Source organism: Ixodes scapularis, unplaced genomic scaffold, assembly GCF_016920785.2.
Source record: "Ixodes scapularis isolate PalLabHiFi unplaced genomic scaffold, ASM1692078v2 PGA_scaffold13__105_contigs__length_92229423, whole genome shotgun sequence".
NCBI classification, from domain to species: Eukaryota; Metazoa; Arthropoda; class Arachnida; order Ixodida; family Ixodidae; genus Ixodes; species Ixodes scapularis.
The window spans coordinates 72,578,634-72,596,548 of NW_024609839.1; the positions used below are offsets into that span (position 1 = coordinate 72,578,634).

The window sequence follows — 17,915 nt, forward strand, 5'->3', positions numbered from 1 at the left end:
CGTATGTCTTGATTGAGAGGCGTTTGCAGCGTTCAATTTTAGGAAACAACCTTGTTCTGGCACAAGTATTTAAATAAAGACATAAAAGCAAAGTAACTGTCTTGACATTTTCATTATTTAATTTGTTGTTTACTTTTTGTCATACGAAACTATGGATGTGACAAGTGGGTTGTTAATGCGTTTCCTTTTCAATCCCGACAGCCACCGCGGCGCTCTTGAATCCAGCATGGCGACGAAATACAACATCGGTGACCCTGTATGGTAAGGAAATTTTTTACGCGCTAGAAACGCGAGAGAAATTTTTACAATTCGTATGACGAGCAGCGAGAAACCCCAGTTTACCCTCGGTCTAACTCTACATTTTTTCAGGGCAAAGATGAAAGGCTTTTCGCCGTGGCCCGGCAAGGTAAGTCCGCTTTGTTCGCACTGCCTACACTTCAACGACTATTCAAATTCAAAAATCGCCACTCGACGCAGCTTGGATGTTTGTATTAAGCGAACGAAATGGATCACTTCGTTTACGTCGAAGTCGTCGTCTCGGCGTTCTTCTTGGCGTTCTGCGATTCGCGCGAGTCGCTTTCGGTTTCGCCGAACCGGCAAAGACGTCAGCGAACCCAGGGTGTTTATGCTTTTAGGCCTAGCAGATTCCGCCAAAACTCGTATCAACTAACTCTTGCGGCGACTGTAACTGGCCGATTCTCCGCGCAATTTTTTCTTCACCGGACACGCTTGTGTCGATTCTTTTGCATGTTTTCGCTTGATTGAGGAACGTTGGGCTGCGTTGCTGCTTTAGTGCTGCATCTAAACGTTCTTTGTGTGTGTAAAAGAGCGTGGTAAAAGCCACGCTCGCGTTCTAACGAATTTCGAACTCGACGCGCGCTGCTCAGTGTTCAATTTCCACTCCATGTTTCTTTTTGCTTGTTTTTTCCCTTTCCCACCTAAGGTTGCCAACCCGACGAAGGATGTGAAGCGTCCTGCACTAAAGAAACCCATGCAGTGTATTTTCTTCTTCGGAACAAACAACTAGTAAGTACAAATTCCTTTCTCACTTTTTTCTTTTTTTGCACATTTTGTTTTTGCGTGATTGTCGACTGGCGTGTGCACCTTGAGGACCCCAGGATAGCGGTTGTACTACGCTGGTCAAATTGACCAACTGCAGTGGGGACGCCAGTTGCCATTTCAGCGAAGACTGCTCGCAACTTCTGCGACTTAAAGGGAATGACGCACTAGTTTTTATCAAAATAGCCGTAACATCCGGATGGTTGTAGAACGGGACCATATCACAAGAGCAAATGACATTTTAGCGAACAGCGACATTTGAGCGAATAACGGGGGCGCACGTTAACCCATCTGTTGCGCTGCGCTTTACGCCGCTTCGCGGCGACAGTCTGCGGCAGCTCACAAAAATATGAACCCATTTGGCCCACTCGCTAAAGTGTCGTTCGGTGAATTGTGGGCGTTCGCTAAAACGTCATTTGATCAAGTGAGTGCCGCCCTTGTAGAGCAGCCGTACAAGGTTGGTTCTGCAACGCAAAGTAATTTTTATTTTGTGGAATGCGAGCGTTAAAAAGGCCTATTCACACAATGCATGTTGTTGGCAAATCTTGTGTCACGAAACTAGGTTTAGGGAAACAAATTCCCCGTCTGAATGTAACCAAAAAGGTGGTGCGTGTTCCTCGCTTCTGGAGCAATTTTTTGCTGAATCCTCGCCGAGGCCTGTCAATCACCCGAAGGAAAAACGCGGACGCTGCCAATGACCGCTCGACTTGGCTATGGCGCCTGACCTTTGAGGCAGAGCAAGCTTTTGGAGGAGTCTGATTTTTGGCCGATTCCGTATCCGAGCCAAAGCCGAAAAAAGAAAAACAAACATGGTGAGCGACAAGCGGAGAAGCAATGCTTACGGGTCCTGCTCGGTTGAAAGTGTATGAACGGCTTGTTAGCAGTATGGGTTGGTGGCGCGGTGCAGATTCATCAACAGCCGCAACGAGTGCAAGCACCGCATATAAACACGATATTTGGGGATAATTTCTTTTAGCAGTGCAAAAATGTTGGAAATACTTCGAGATCATCCGCCTGTTAATTGACATTCGCGGTCTTTCCCAGGTTTGGCAGAACTAGTAAACCCAGTGAGCCGTATCTGACGAAGTTTATTGAGTGGTATTAATAAAACAGACTGTCTCTTCACACTGTGCGTACTTCATATCATGTTGGTGCGAAAGGCTTGATATCCCCCACGCAGATGACAAGGTTTGGCGAAATTCTCATGAGTCAATACGTCACAGGTTTCGCGCGTTAAACTCCACGTGAGAACAGGCCAATTTCCTGAAATCTTGGTTTCGCTAAACTGGCGCTTTGAAAAGATGCATTGTGCGTATAAGGCTTTAGAGTCTTACTTCTTGCTTCCACGTCGGGAAGGTGTAAGCAAGCACCTTCATTCTGAAGCCGATCGTCCAGGAGATAGGGAGCACAATTCTCACATTACAATGCCACCATCGCTGAAAATTCCAAATAATTGCTGGCACGTTGAGAAGGGTAGGACGTCTCTTTTAAACACCTGGCCTCCAGCACACGCTCCTTACCTTTAGCTGTGCTTTTCCGTAGGCCTTGCATTGCCTTTAGCCATTAGATTCGCTTTGCCTTAGCCGTGCACGCTAAAGGCGGATCAGCTGAAATGTCTCCCATCTTTTTCTCATCCTGTTAGTGACCATAACTTCCCACTGTCGAGATATCCATACAACAAATTCAAATTTTTCCTATTCCAGGCGACGAAACATAGGTGCCCAAGCTAGTCTTGGCCTCTGGGTGACCTGTGCGCCTTACATTTCAAAAAATAAGTCCCAAATGTTTTCAGTGCAGTTTGTGGCCGTCCGCTCGTGGTACAGCTGCGGGGGGCACAAGCAAAAAGGGGACGTGTGCCGGTTTTAGATCCAGGCCCCTCCAAGTTGATGGCAGACAGCAAATAAAGGAATGAGGCAGAGAACTTGCAATTGAGTAGCTATGTGGCAATGACGTCGAACACAGTGGGTCACGATCAAATGAAACAATTTGCAGCGGTGGTTGTGCCACAGTGTGAGAATTGCGCTCTCTAGTTCCTGGATGATCAGCTTCACTGTAAAGATGTTTGCCTACACCCTCCTAATACCAAAGTATAACATGGGGCTTCAGTATCGCTCATAATCAACAAAATTATATTTACCTACGCGTTGCAGGCCTAATTTCGCATTGTTGTTCTAGGTCTGTCATAGAGATGACGGCCATTTTGACTTGCCAGCTGTCAGCATTTTTGTGCTTTCTATTACGCGGGCATGTTGGTGTCCTAACCTGAGCACTGCGACCACAGAGTTTGACACCTCCGGTGCAATACTTGTTCGACGTTCGATGCAACATTGATCCGATGCCCGGACCTTGGCGACTTTGCAGTGCGTGGATCCAGGAGGACCAGATTCAGCCGTACGAGGGCAAGAAGGATCAGCTTTCCAAGTCGAGTAAAACAGCAAGCTTCAAGGAGGCTGTTGAGGCTATTGAAGACTACGTCAAGACCATGCCAGAGGTGAGATACTTTCCTGTTTCTTCAGCTTGTTATTTTTATTGAAAACACTACAGGTAGGTGACGAAATTCCGCAATGCCAGCACAAACGAAAGATGTGACTTTTGAAAGACTATGTTCCACGGATCTGTGCGACATACCGTCTGATTTAGGAGATGGGATGGTGCCATATGGGGAATTGTGTTACGCAGGATACAAGCGAAGTCTGTATAGCAGAACCTCGTTGGTGTGCACCCAGTTTGGTCAATGGACATCTGACTTCGTTTTGCAGTTGGACGGCGACTTCCGCCTCCCTGTACTGTGCCGCCGTCGGAAAACACAAATGTGTGCATGTGACCAACAAGCTTTGCTGTAGCTCCTGTGGTCACTCCCATGAGAGCACGACACATTCATGTTTCCGGATGGCTTTGTTGGTTTCACGGCGAAGTCCAGAAAATCCTAGCAGTGAGCTGAACGGCCTCTGAAATTGCAGTCCCTGTTATACGTTAAAGGGCACTATTGGTCAATATTTTTTTAATTTGAGATTACGACTCTTTAGCTAACGCAGTGTCCCCAAATTACTAGGTATCTTTTCTTTTTCTCTATATTGTGTGGTTCTATAAATATCACAGCTCAAAGTTTAGATTGAGCGTCTACAGCAAAACCAAAACTATCTGTGAGGAATGGCAACACTGATCTCCGGCCGTGACTTGACATCATTGTGGTCCTGCGGTATGCAGTACAACCAATGACTCGCGGCTCCACTGCAACGTGACTTCACAGGTGTGCTGGGCCAGTGTTCTTCGACTGAAAGCTAAACCGCTTGCCGGCCGATAAAGAGCGCTGGTCGCATCTTTAAAATTTGTTCTAATTGAGTGCGCGGCTTCGCTTTGACGAAATATTTCGGCTGGGATCACATTTCGTGTCGCTAAAGAGATATCAGTCATTTATTTTGGTTCCTTTTTGTACGGGAGTTGCCCTTTAACTCCGTGGGATGAGTAATAATGGCGCCGCCAAATTGTCCCAGAAAGTCTGTCGGTGAATGTAAACCAACTTTCACATTCCTTTAAAGGGATACTTCAACAAAATTTGAAATATATCCGTAGTGTTCAAAAATAGGTTGAATATGATCCGCATAATCCTTAAATGACAGTCGCATGTTTGTATTTTGAGCCTGGTGGCTGTATTTTTTGTTATCAACTGCCCACTCTAGCAAGCGCTTGGAGAAGGCCCAGCTTAGAGCACATGACATCCGGCGCAATCGTGACGTAGTTCGTCTCGGGACGAGCAAAGCTACGGCGAGGCTGACGTCGAGGGGATGGCGTAGTTGTTCCTTTGTACGAATTTTGAGTGACGGGTTAATCTTCTATAATCTTGTAGGGGGACAATAGGTACTTCTGCAACACACAAAAGGGATTCTCGGGAAGACGGGAGTTCCTCCTGCCCCTCTTCTCTCGTCGTGGCCGGAGGCGAGACACTCACCGTCACTAGCTCTCAAGGTTCCTGGACGGGCATTACAAACGAGGCGTTAGCCACTCCACCAGGTGCTCCTTGTTAATCGTTTAATTTGTTTTATAATTACTTTTCGTGACTCTTTTAACAAGATATTGGTGTCTTCGATGTGACACTCCTCCTTTGAACACATATAGACCATAAAATAAGCGCTGAAATTCCGTTGTAGTATCCCTTTAAAGGCTTCGTATCCTCAGCCTGGCTACAGTAAGTCCTTATACTTTTTTTGGTTGCACTTTGAAATTAAGTTTACGCCTTTTTTCACCCAGTTTGCTCTCGGGTTCTTACGATAGGCTTTGCGTCGACTTTTCTGTGCTGTGTTGGCCAGGATAGTACAGTCAGTGCTGCAGCCTTATACTTCTGCTGGTAAAGGGGGTGATGGGGCTCTGCCTTTTTGCCTCTCCGCTAAGCCTTGCTTGGTATGCTGACAAGATCCAGAAACAATTTTGCAAAAACAAAAACGAAAAAAAAAAAAATTATATTTGTGGTTGAATTGCAAGCATAATCTAAACAATATTTATCATTTTGTTCAGGAGTGAAACGGAGAAATTTTGTGATTGGTTTTCGGTTTTAAAAGAAAGTTCAAATATTTCAGCATTCATTCTACGCAGCAAGGTAGAAAACTGCCGTTGGTTTACTGCCATTTTAAAGGGGTAGGGAAACGAAATTTCAGCGCTCATTATCTAGCTTGAATGTGTTGCATGTTCCACCCTAACCTCAAAAACACCAGCCTTCCGTTGAAAGGTGCAAAAAAACTAATTTTAAAGCTAAATAAACAATCTTTCAATGTGCACCTGGTGGATGCATGCAGAGCCTATTTGGGAGGTAGTCTAGCAACGTTGTGGAATCTGCTGCGTAGTCGTGACGTAGCAGATTCCTTCGGAGCAGCGCCGCTCTTTGGCATTTCAACATTTTCCCTCGTAGCTTTCCTCCTCAACTCACAAGTCGCAGATTGTACCAAACTGTCCAAGAAGACGGAAAGGAAGGACTCCCCTCTTTCTCGGACCCTCGTTCGTGCAACCGGACACAGCCATTCTTCCCCTAGAAGATTAGCCCGTCGCTCAAAACTCGAGCAAAAGTTGCTTTCCCCACCTGTTCAACCCTAAGCTGACAGTGTTGTGGAAGCTGCGTGCTCCTTGGGTCAGCCATACGCTCGTCACCCCACGGGCACTTCGAACGGCTCGGTTGTAGCGCGCTGACGCTATTGACACCACCACAACGCTGACAACGCCACCAAGGGCAAAGCTCATAACCACGCCTGCCTTGCTACTCCACGAACGCGGGAAATTTTTTCTTTCTGTTTTTGTTTGCGCCGGTTATCCCATGACGCATCGCGCTCTCTGTTCGCTTCTCTTCGAGCGCTTGCTCGAGTGCTCCGTTTGGAACGAAAAATATGGCCAATCGTTCAAAATACAAACGTGCGATTATCATTTATGGTTATTTATTGTCATGCTTGACTCATTTCCGAACGAAATCTGAATATTTCAATTTTTGCTTCCGTACCCCTTTAAAGGGAAGTCAGGCGTGTGAGCTTGGCCCACTGGACATAGCATGTTTGCTTGAAATGCTGGATAAGGAGCAACGCCTTCCGAGAGCCACGAATTTATTGACATTGTAGGAAGAATGAGATGAATGCCAACTGGAACTGTACACATTAGCACAGGTAGCCCTTGGCATTCCAGCCACACAGGTCAGTGTGGAGGGGGCATTCTCAGTGCCGACGTTCATTTTGTCGGAAGAGGTCTCGCATTTCACTGGGTACAGTTAATGACAAGCTGTTTCTGAGGTTGTGATCAGTGCCTTGGGCCGTTCTTCCTCGCAGTGTCGTTTACCCGGATTTCTCGGTTTTCTGTCGTTGTAAGAGGTGCACACTTGGTTGGTTCTGGATTTTCTTCGCACTCAAAGAGAAACCGTTACGGACCATAATTTTTTTTTTATTCTGAAGCAGAACAGGAACAGAATGCTTTTTATAGACAAAACTATAATTGGGACAAAAAGCATTTCGTTCCGACACCCTGATCCTAGCCATCTTCTCTAGCAAATGTAACGAGAACAAATGAAAGCCGCACTTAGCTTGATTGCTGGATGATGTACTTTACCAAAAACTGCTTTTAACATGAAATACGTGCTTGTAAAACACTTTCATTGGCTCTTGAACTTTTTACTAGCTTAGAAGTCTTATTCAATTAAAGGGGCCCTGCAATCCTATTTAAGCATCTTCCTTTTTTGCTGTTTCACCATTTCTTGTGGTTCGGGCAACCCAGCAGACACGGAGAGATTAACTAAATATCAGTGCATCATATTTTAACCGGACGATGCAAAAACCTCCCCCTCTTATGGGGGCACCCCGCAGTGTCGAACGCACACAGCATGTGACGGAATCGTGACATTATTGGTCCTGGTCAGCCGAGGAGAGAGAGCTGCCCCGTTCCCGGGCAGCTCACAACTCCTTTCCCCGTCTTCCCTTCCCTCCCCACATTCCTCAATCGCCGCGGTCCGCAGCGATTAAACAACAGCAAAACGTCGTTGTAGGGCCCCTTTAAAAATTACCCAAGCAGCAGCGCAGGCAATTTGGCAAGCAGTGATCGCCATTGCACTTCAATATCTTCAAGGCCACTAAAAAATCCACGCAAAACGTCCGTTCACGTGACCAGCTCCAACCAGTACAACGTGCTCTGCTCTCGTTATCCGCTACAGGTGCCTAGTTTTTCCCCCCGCAAACATTTCACAAGCGTCCTCTATCCGGCAAATGTTTTTGGAGGTGTTGTTGGTCCTCCAACTTCGAGAAGGCAGTTTCAAGATGTCAACACCTAGTAGTAGCTGGTAAAATGAAATTAATGCAAAGGTGCAAGTGGAGCTGGACAAGAATGATGAAAATAATCCCTAGACAAAGGGAACAATGGGGACAAAGGACAAACACAAGTTTGTCATAGTAGTTGGTCACTGTCGTCTCCGCAAGACGAAGCAGCGCGACTCTCAAAAATACGAGGTTCTCTCGTGGGTGCTTGTTTGGGAAATGGACCGCTGATGCATAGAAAAGGAGGAGGAGATGTTTTCTTCTTTCTTGTGGAGCACCGCAGAATCATGTCAGCCCTACCGATGTTGCAGTAAATAATCGTTGTGGGCTTTGGGCTCACTCGTCCATGCCTCAGAAAGAATCTTGGTACATCTTGGTGTGGATCGGTGCACCTTTGAAGCAGTTGCCCAGAGAGCAAAATGGGGTTGTGTCTGCCTGCAGACGCTTGTTTTCTAGAACTTAGTTTCACGTGAGTCTGAGTGTTCCAAGACGATTGACATACCATCTCGGGACTATGTTGTTCTTCTTGTTTTCGCTGTCCGCTCAACGGTGTACCAACGAGGTTCTCCCGTACTGAACTTAGTTACAAAAATGTAAAAGAATTGGCTCAGTGTGTGCTGAAATGTCGGCACAGAAATGGCAGCAACGCATGAACCCTCGCAGTTCTGAGACTGATCTTCTCCTCTGCTTGGGCTGCTTCACAGACCGACATTATCAATGTGCTCGGGACAGACAACAAGCTCTGGTAGCACATCATCGAAGGAGGACAGAAGTGATTGCAAGAGCGCTTACAAGAGGTTTTCTTAACTCTTGTGAGGCTGCTGAGAGCCCTTGAGATGGAGCATTTCTTCAACGAGTGTTTGTGTGGTTACGGCATGTGGGAATCTAGAGGCATGTGTCTCTAGAAGGCTCTATTGGTTGAGCGGAAGTGATTGTTTATTCATTTTACTGGTTTGTTTACCATTTTTCAATGTGAGTGTGACTCAACTTCAACCCTGCCAAACAAACGAGTGTGGGGCCCTTTCTGATTGCTCCGAGTCTGCCTGTAGGGGAGATCCCTATTATAAGGCATTTATGTGCACTCGGTTGCAGAGGAGACGAGAATGGCGGGGCGTCTCTTTTGAATGACCGTTCTCCAGCCTTCTATCATGCTTTGGCTGTGTTTGCATGCTCGAAGCTTTCGAAACGCCGAGGTGCTGTAATAGTATTAAGCTCGTGCTGAAGGCAAAACAACTGAAAGACGTCCCTGCTGTTCTCAGCCTGTCAGTGATCTTAGTTTTGCGTGTAAGCTACCGCACATATTTTTTTCCACCGTTTGCACACAGTGATGCTCGTTCCCTGTGCACACACCCAGAACAGTGGTAAGGCTCAGGAAACTTGTGACAGCAAGCAGAGACAGACGTGAAGACGGGGACACGGATGAGCGGTTGTCCGTCTTATGTTTGCGCTTCCACGTTTCCTGTGCATCCTACACTGTCTAGCCCAACAAGTCTGTCAATGGACGATAACAACAATGTTCTTCTGACACGCAATTGTATTGCGCTCGTTTGACCTCGAAGCTAGTGGGAGATGGGACAGGCACTTAGCAAAAGTGTAACGATGTCCGAGAAATATAGTTTGGACTGGCGTCCCCCGGGTCGCCTTACGGTTCATTTCTCACTCGTAACGTTATCGTGCATTATTTTATGTACCATGGGCAGGGGGCCCAGCTCTTCGTGAAGACGATTAGGCTATAATTTTCTTGACGCACGCCGTTTTTTTTTTTTTTTTTTTTTTGCGTCCCCCATCACTGACGCTGTTGTGTTTGCACTTTGCAGCAGCCGGTCAGGAGCTCTGATCTGCCCAGCATTGATGAGGAGCTATCCACAATTTTTCCTAATGGTTCTGAGAAAGATGCCCCCGTAGTCCGCGGCGCTTTGTCCACCCCAGCCAAGGTGAATAGCCGTTTCAAAGTTAAGTTTGAGGAAGCGGAGAGAGAAAAAGATTTTGTAACGCTAGTGTGTCGGCTCCACGGGTTAAAGGGGTTAGGACATGCAAAAAAATACAATGCCCGAGATAACTGCTATTAGATGTCGCTATATCTTTGCTAAACATCTTTTTTTGTAAACAACTCACTAGTTTCGTGTACAAACTCTGTCGTATCTCGGGATCCTCGGACCCCCCATTCAGGAAGGCTGCCATGTTTGAGGTAGTACGTCCCCCAGGAGGTAAAGGCGGAAGCAGAACGCAGCAAATCTTACGTATTCGCATCGGCGAATCCAAGTGAAAGGACAAGAAAGAGGGCAACAAAAGAGCGGAGAATGAAAGCAGACAATAGTTTAGGCGTGTTAGTTTTGCTGCAACGAGTTGAAGTTGCTCGAGTACTCGTCAACTTAAATTTATGTTGTACAATCTGCGACGCCGGTGTTTTCGTGAAAATTAAAGCTAGAAAAAACTAGGTACATACCTTGGAAGCGGTGTTTTTTAGCTTCTCTGTGCGTATCAAAGCATTGCCACCAATATACAATCCCGTTGGGACCACGATGCCTGCATCTATGCCCTGCCGTTCTGGAAGCGGCCGAAATACATGGGGCCTTTCCCTCTAGATTATAATAACTCTGTGGCACCCCCGTCTCCATATGTCACGCGTATATCTGCCCGCCTGCACTCGCGGGCTTGGCTGTTTCGGCGCTTGAGCTGCTTTATCTTTTGACTTTCTCGTTTCCCTCCCGCATTTCAAGCTGTCAGGGTCTAAGGCGTCACTCACGTCGCCAGAATCTTTTGTTTCGAGAGACTAGGAGCGAGGAACAGGCTAGGTGGCAAGGGAATAAGAGTAGCAGCGTAGCGTGTGAGCATGGATAGGCCTAGAACAAGAGAGCATCCAGCTATCGGATTACAATCACGTGGTTAAAGGGATGCTGCAACGAAATTCTAGCGCCTATTTTATTGTCTGAGTGTCAACCACGTTCTGACCACACCACAGGGACACCAATTTTTTGCTCAAAACAGCACCAAAGGATTTTCCTTTTCTTTCTCGGCCTATTCAACTCCTGCGGGGAGGGGCAACTAAAACGGCCGAGTTGTAACGTGCTGACGCCACAAAGTGGCAAGGCTCCCAACTACGCCAGCTTCCGGGAGCTCTCGAGACGCATCGCATTCGTGACGTCGCATTTTCTCGCACGGCAAGATACGTGGAAGCTGGTGTGGTTGGGAGCTTCGCCACTAAGTGGCATCAGTGCATCAAAACCTGGCCATTTCTGTTACCACTCCCCGCAGGAGTTGAATCGCCGCGGGAGAGAAGGGAAAAGTTGGTTCAACCAAGTTCAAAAAAGCTCGCACGTATGCGGCTTGCCACCGTACATCCGTGGAGCGGCACTGCTTTTATGTTCAAATAGATATAATGACATTCATCTTCCTTTTTTTATGTTTTCATGTATTTTTTTTTTGAAAAGATGACTGTCTCGTGTGCCCAGGACGTGGTGGACATTTAGACTATGAAATAGGCGGTAGAGTTTCATTGCAGTATCCCTTTAATGGACACCACGATGCAGATACTTTTTGTCGGTTAAGACAGTTCTCTCCAGGTTGCCTGGTCAACAGATGCAAATGATTGATGTATGAAAGTTGATTCTCAAAGTTACCGGTGCTAGAAAAATCACGAAACTTGGTTTGTGTACTGCCATAAAATACCGTGCATCCGCCCGTTCCGCAATAAGCTCCCGCCCCTCAATTTAGGAACATGTGAAAAATACACAAAGGAAATATCTATACATATTGTTGAACTTAGGAGCCCTCCTTCCCCGGGTTTTACGTGATTATCTTCAAATTTTGAGTGGGTGCGTGCTCGGTATTTTACGGTAAGTAGCCTGCAAACATTTTGTATAGAGAGAAATCCAACCGGTTTATTTCTGTGTCCTAACCCCTTTAACCAGCAGTTTAGAACAAATGTTGCCAATAGAAGTCATGCTTAGCTTGGAGGTAGTCTGGGCACTAGTTGAAGTTAGGTAATGCTAAACTGAAATTTTTTTTGTTTGTGTTTTTAATTACCCAAGTTAAAGAAAATGTAGTTCAAAGTTGAGCCTCTTGTCTTCTATGTATACCAGAATATTAAATTAATGGGGCGGCAAATAAAATTTTAATATTGTGCTTTTTGTGATCTGCACGATTGTTTTTGACTAACACGCTTGCTTTGGTTGGAGTCATGTGTTGCTTGCTCTGGGTGGAATCGTCACAAGGTGTTCATTTGGGTCGCGTGTATAGCTATCAGTTGGCGTAGCCAGGAGGGGCTGGGAGCATCAGCACCCCCACACCCCAAGTCACAAACATCCCAAGCTCATCAACCCCCCAATAAAAGAAAGAAATTCCTGGCGACTCCACTGATGGTTATAGTCACTGATGGAGTGAGAACGGCGGGGCATGTCTTTTGAATGCCCGCCTCCAGGACACTCTGCTCGAGGTGCAGAGGATGCCAAAGCACTGTCGAAGCTAGGAAGCTTGCACTGGAGGCGGTACAACTGAGGCTGCTCCCTGCCCTTCTTATCTTGTCAGTGACTGTGGTCAGACTTCACAGTTCTGGTTCTCTTTCTTCGTTTTGGTCACGTTTGGGGCTACGCCTTTGCAAAGCTCGCACATCGGCCGAAAAGCATTGGTTTTCTGCGGGGGAAGTGAACCAGAGACTTGCGCCGCTAAATTTAAGGGGCAAGGGTCAAGAAACGAAAGTCGTCGTGACGCTGTTCCGGATATGACGAAATCAGTCTGCCCCCAAACGTGCGCTAGTGTGTGGCAAGCTCGTGGTTGGTCGCTGCAGAAAAACAAAGCCTAGGCGGGCCCAAGTTGCCAACGGTATTAGGGCGGCAGGGACGGCATTCAGTTGTCCCACCTCGTGCATGCGTGCGGAGCCGAAGCACGACGGTAGACAGCAAGTGCATGGTGGAGGCCATGCATTCGAAAGGGACACCCCGTCATTTCCGTCCTGTCGGTGACTACGAAGTGCTCGATTGATACAAAACTGTGCCGATGCCTCTTCCGGGCTTGAGACCGAGTTGCTCCCCGGCCGTTGCAGGACGCATCTTTATCGTGAGACATTTTCAAAGTAATGCGGAGCTCGAGTTTGTCTGCTTTTACGGCGGAGCTGTTAAGGGTTAGTTTCCCCAGGATCCTGTCCCCCGCTAAGAAATGTCAACACAAAACTCTGGTTGCCGCCGTCGGTAGCTGTCCAAAGTGGTGTGTTTGCCGGTTGTCCGCTTGCTGCCGTCGCTCATAGATGGCGCAACCTTTCGAGCCCTTCCCTGCAGGGTATCTTTTGTGGCAAAGTAGCTCCGCAGCACATCCAGTGCAGCGACCGCCTGTGCGAAAGTAGCTCTTGGAGGAGTTTCTGGCTCATCCTCGTCGTCGTCGTGCTCGTCTCCGGTAACTTGGCCCTGTCGCAACTCCGCCACGATGTCAGCAACGGTTTGGGGGTCGCACGTTGGGACGTCGTCGTCCACAGCGACGAAATCGCTGAACGCCAGCTCCGCGCCGGCGGACCGGAGCTCCTCGTCCATGTAATCATCTTCAGTCTCGCAGGGGTCAGGGTCACCGCTCACACAGGGCTCGGGCTCCTCCACTTCTGGCGAACGCCGAAACCCGCACTTCCTGAAACAGTTCTTGACTGTTTCGCTGGTCACGCTTTCCCACGATGCATTGAGGTAATGCATTGCATCAAGCAACGTGACCTTGCCAGGGTCCTCGCCTCGGGACACGCGAGCCAAGAAGCGTCGCACGATGCACTTCCTGTACAGGTGCTTCACGTTCTTGATGATCCCGGCATCCAGAGGCTGCAGGTGACTCGTTGTGTTCGCCGGCAGGAAGACGACTCGGAGGTTGCGCAGGAACGACGTGTCCTTCGGATGAGCTGAACAGTTGTCCAAAAAGAGAAGCCCCTTTTGGTTTTTGCACACCGTCGAGGTACCGCAGAAACACTTCGAAGAGGCTGCAGGTCATCCAAGCCTTGGTGTTATGCTTATATATGCAAGAAAGCCGAGCAAGGTTTTTCAGGCATGTCGGGTTCTTCCATTTCCCGATCATCCACGGCTTGATCATTTCCGTGCCATCTTCGTTGCAGCAAAGCAGCACGGTTACTCGATCCTTGCTGACCTTCCCGCCCTGGCACTACTCCCCCTTCAAACTCGGGGACTTCGTGGGTTGCACCTTGAAAAACAGGCCAAGTTCATCGGCGTTGTAGACGTCGCGTGGGGCGTAGGCATTCACAACGCCTGGAAGCAATGAAATCCAGTTTTCAATATCCGCCGGATTCACGCTGGCTGCTTCGTCATTCACTTGGCGGTACGAGATGCCATGGCGAACCCGAAATCGGTCCATCCAGCCGTTCGAAGCTGCGAAATCCTCGATACCCATGATGTCTGCTATCTCCATGGCCTTTTCCCGCAGAATGCTGCCGTCGAAGTTCACACCAGACGCCCGTGCTTGCTTAAACCACTTAAGCAGCGCATCCTCCAACTCTTCCTGCTTTGCTCCGCGGGCCTGTTTCGTCGCTGCACCGAAGACCAGGGCGTTTTCTTCTATTTGCTTTCGTTTCGACACGACCGTGTTGACCGTCGACGCAGGCAGTCCGAGGTCCTTGGCGATGTCAATTCTTTTCCGTTTAGGGTCCTGGTCGACAAGTGCCAGGATGTTACACTTTTCCCTCAAAGTCAAAGGTTTCCGCTTGCGCGATGCCATTGCCGGTTCTCGGGCACGGGTACGGAAAGAAGCTAAGCTGACGCGCACCACGGCACGGCAACAGAGAAATGGCGGAATGCCGACCTCACGAAATGTCAAACAAAAAAGATGTCAGGTTCATTCATTTACTACCACCCGTACATGGCTCAAGAGTTACTCTTAGGAAAGCGTTTATCATCCTCAGAGTCTCGTAGCCAGTTTAAATGGTGTCTTCAGGCCCTTCAAGCATTTAGTGGAGTAACCGAGAGTGACTCTTAGTCACGTGTCTATCATGAAACCGACTAAAATCAAGAAGCGAACGCGAACACATCGACATCGAGAACGTTTGGCGTGCGGTGCGTGCGGCGACAACCGTTCTGCCTGAGAAGATTGGGAGCTCATTGCCCAGAAAACGTATAATCCGATCGATGTTTGGCGAAACTTTGGACGTACTTCCCGGGAAATCGTATTATCCAGAAACGTATGAACCAGTCGTAACTCTATGGGACATTTTTTGAGCCCTCGATTCTGAACGTATGAGCCGGGAAATTGTATGAGCCAAGATCGTATCAACGAGGTTCTACTGTAGTCGGCTTTTTGTGGATGGCTGTAACTAGACGTGTTTGTGGTAATGTAACTGCATTTGTAGCTAATTACATTTCATCTTGGGTAACATTGACCTAATCGCAGTGCTAGCCGGTGCGACCACCGCATCTCGAGAAGCGGTCCCTCAATTTGCACCCAACGATGTCGTAAGAGTGTCGTGCTGTCACCAACCGCAACCGCAATCGCTGTCGCATGGCGGTGGTGGATGTAGCAGCTCGCTCTCCAGCTTGACAGTCTGTGGGAGTATGGGCAGTCACGAGTTGGGACGTTGCGACACTCGCATTCGCTCGTGCTTTTTGCCCTAACTTCTAGCACCAGCTGCTGGGATCGCGACGTCCGACGACGCGACACACCGGCTTTTGCGACGTCCTTCGTTGTCGCCTCGAAACCACTTTCGACCGACGCAGGGGCAGGGCAGGACGCTGAACGCACAGGTCGAAGATGCGTTCCAGACGCCTTGGTGGAGCAGTTGTGGATTGCCCGCCTCCGCCGTTGTCTTTATGACGATTCTGATGGGACCCCGGCATTGTCTTCTTTTCTCTTTCTCGGTGTGGCGACACGCAGCTGCCAGTGCGGAGCGTGCCGGCGGAAGAGGAACCGGAAGAACTCCCGGCGCCCTCCTCGCCGCCGCCGGCCATAGTGAAGACCCCCAAGACGCCCAAGGACCGGAGTACAGAGGACAAGGAAAAGGAGCCCAAGCGGAGGAAAAAGGTTGGTCTGGCAGTTTCGGGGGTTTTGACAGGGCACTTGACCGTTTGATTGTCGTCGCCGGTGGCTATTAAAGGGCAACTCCAGTCGAAAACAAAACCAAAAGAAATTACTGGTATCGTTTTAGTGGCACGAAATACGATCGCAGCCGAAATATTACATCAAAGTGAAGCCACGTGCTCTGCTAAAACCGATTTGTCAGATGCGACCAGCTGCTCTTTAGCGCGCAGCAAGGGGGTTGACTTTTAGTCGGGGAAGGCTGGCACAGCACCCGTGACGTCGGGCCGTGGTGGAACCGCGGTTGATTGGTTGTACCATGGTGACGTCGCGCCGTGGCCGTGCGGCTGATGACCAATGTTGCCATCCCTCTGGCAGATAAGTTTCGGTTTTGCCGCAGACGCCCGAAACCAAACCTTAGGCTGTGATATTTATAAAGCTATGCGCGATATCGAAAAAATAGTTATACCTTGTAATTCAGGGGCACTTCTTTAGTTGAAAAAAGTTGTAATCCCAAATTCAAAAATATTGACCGGAGTTGCACCCTTTAAAGTTTGGAACGTGCCCCCCTAGACGTGAAACAAACTAAAATCTTTACATTTGTGCAGGCTTTGCTTTGCTGGGGCTCTTTATCATTTTGAAATTAGACGCTCCACCCGCGAGATGGCTGTTCCGCACATCGTCCGCTCTGGGGGTAGTGGCAGCGGAGCACCGGCTCTTTCGATTCAGACTTTTAACGCTTCTCAGAATTTAATTAAAAGGATAAGAGCTTGCCATTCGACGGAGAAGCCCTCATCCTTGTTCGATGGCGCCATCTGGCGCTGGCGATGCTTCCTAGGCAATTAATCCTCTATACCGATTTTTAATATAGAAATCGGCCACGCACAAATGTAATGTTTCTTTTCTTTTAAAGATGCTTTGAGCTTGTAGATTAAGTTATGACCGTAAACAGTCCATCGCAGAAAGTGGCTTAGTGCCCCTTTAAAGCCGCAGTCGTCTCGATCATGCGTCGAACAAAAGCCATTTTGCAGACGCTACCCGAGGCGCATGACTTTCTTGTCTGATAGTCCCGTCATGTTGGTCATAGAAAAACTCTTCTGCAGACATCGTCAAAGCACGTATTGCAGGAAGGCTTCGAACGTGCGTGAGGTGTGCACGCAGATAATTCTTTCACCGTTTCTGCAGCGTATGGGCAGTGTGACCCCGGCTTGAAGGGAACCTGCAGCGGTTCTGTATTTGAGAGAAAACGCTTAAATCGTCTCCATTGGCCTCCGGGATCACGAATGTCAAGGTCATTTTTTAGATTTGGTCTACGGAGGCTGTAGAAAATAGTCTTCGAAGTACAGCCGAGGCCCCTCCTTCCCAGAGCACGACGTCACATTAGCAGGGAGGGAACTGCTGCGCCAGTTGTGCCATGTGCGCCTAATGACTTTTCGTGCTCCACACTGATACAAAAGTATAAATGAGAATGAGTTTGCACCAAGGTGTGCCCAAACAAATTATAAACGAGAATTGCCGAAATTAGCCGTCTCACAGTTTTTGTTGGCAACGTTGACGTTGGAACTTACGGCAAAAGGAAACGCCGGTGGGTCCGAATCTGAAGCTCTGTATCCAAGGGTCGCTGCCGTGGTTATACTTTGTTTCAGCTTAAAACAGTTGTTACAGCATCCATCATTGCGAGGCTTCTGCTACCAGACCTCTTTGAAGCCATTCACTGTCGCTCTGCGAATGCTACAAGGACGAGCTCCAGACCTTCAGCGTCCGTGCCAAGAACGCGTGCAAGCTTTGTTCAAGGCCACACGCTGGCACATGTAGCATCGACTGCTTCTGGACATAAGTTAAAACAAAGCATAGCTGCCGTTGCTGTATGCTTTTCTGGAGTAACCTCATCTGAATAGTGGAGCAAACTGCGCCGCCATATTGCGATAAACTCAAAAGATATTTAATTTGGCGTGCCTTCCTCTTGTCTGTACTTGCTTGACTATAGACGTTTCCACTGTTTATAAATATGACAGTCCACACGTGCAAAATCAGTCCAGCCAGCGCTTGCTCGCTGTTGCGGCCAGCCAGAAACTGCGTGCATAGCACACA

At 48.3% G+C, this 17,915-nt stretch overlaps 1 protein-coding gene across 2 annotated transcripts in view; it reads left to right on the forward strand.

Moving 5' to 3' along the window:
* The first annotated feature begins 172 nt into the window (after window positions 1–172).
* The window catches only part of LOC8039788 (putative oxidoreductase GLYR1 homolog), an 82,631-nt gene continuing 64,888 nt past the window's right edge, over window positions 173–17,915 (forward strand). Inside the window, exons 1-6 of one of the 2 annotated variants that reach the window (XM_042289945.1) lie at window positions 202–261; window positions 370–406; window positions 944–1,026; window positions 3,421–3,550; window positions 9,653–9,769; window positions 15,684–15,830. In XM_042289945.1, the coding sequence (XP_042145879.1) occupies window positions 227–261; window positions 370–406; window positions 944–1,026; window positions 3,421–3,550; window positions 9,653–9,769; window positions 15,684–15,830 (549 nt within the window). In that variant the 5' untranslated portion in view covers window positions 202–226. Of the gene's footprint in view, window positions 262–369; window positions 407–943; window positions 1,027–3,420; window positions 3,551–9,652; window positions 9,770–15,683; window positions 15,831–17,915 lie in introns of both variants that reach the window. The other variant, XM_042289946.1, reaches the window with a different exon arrangement.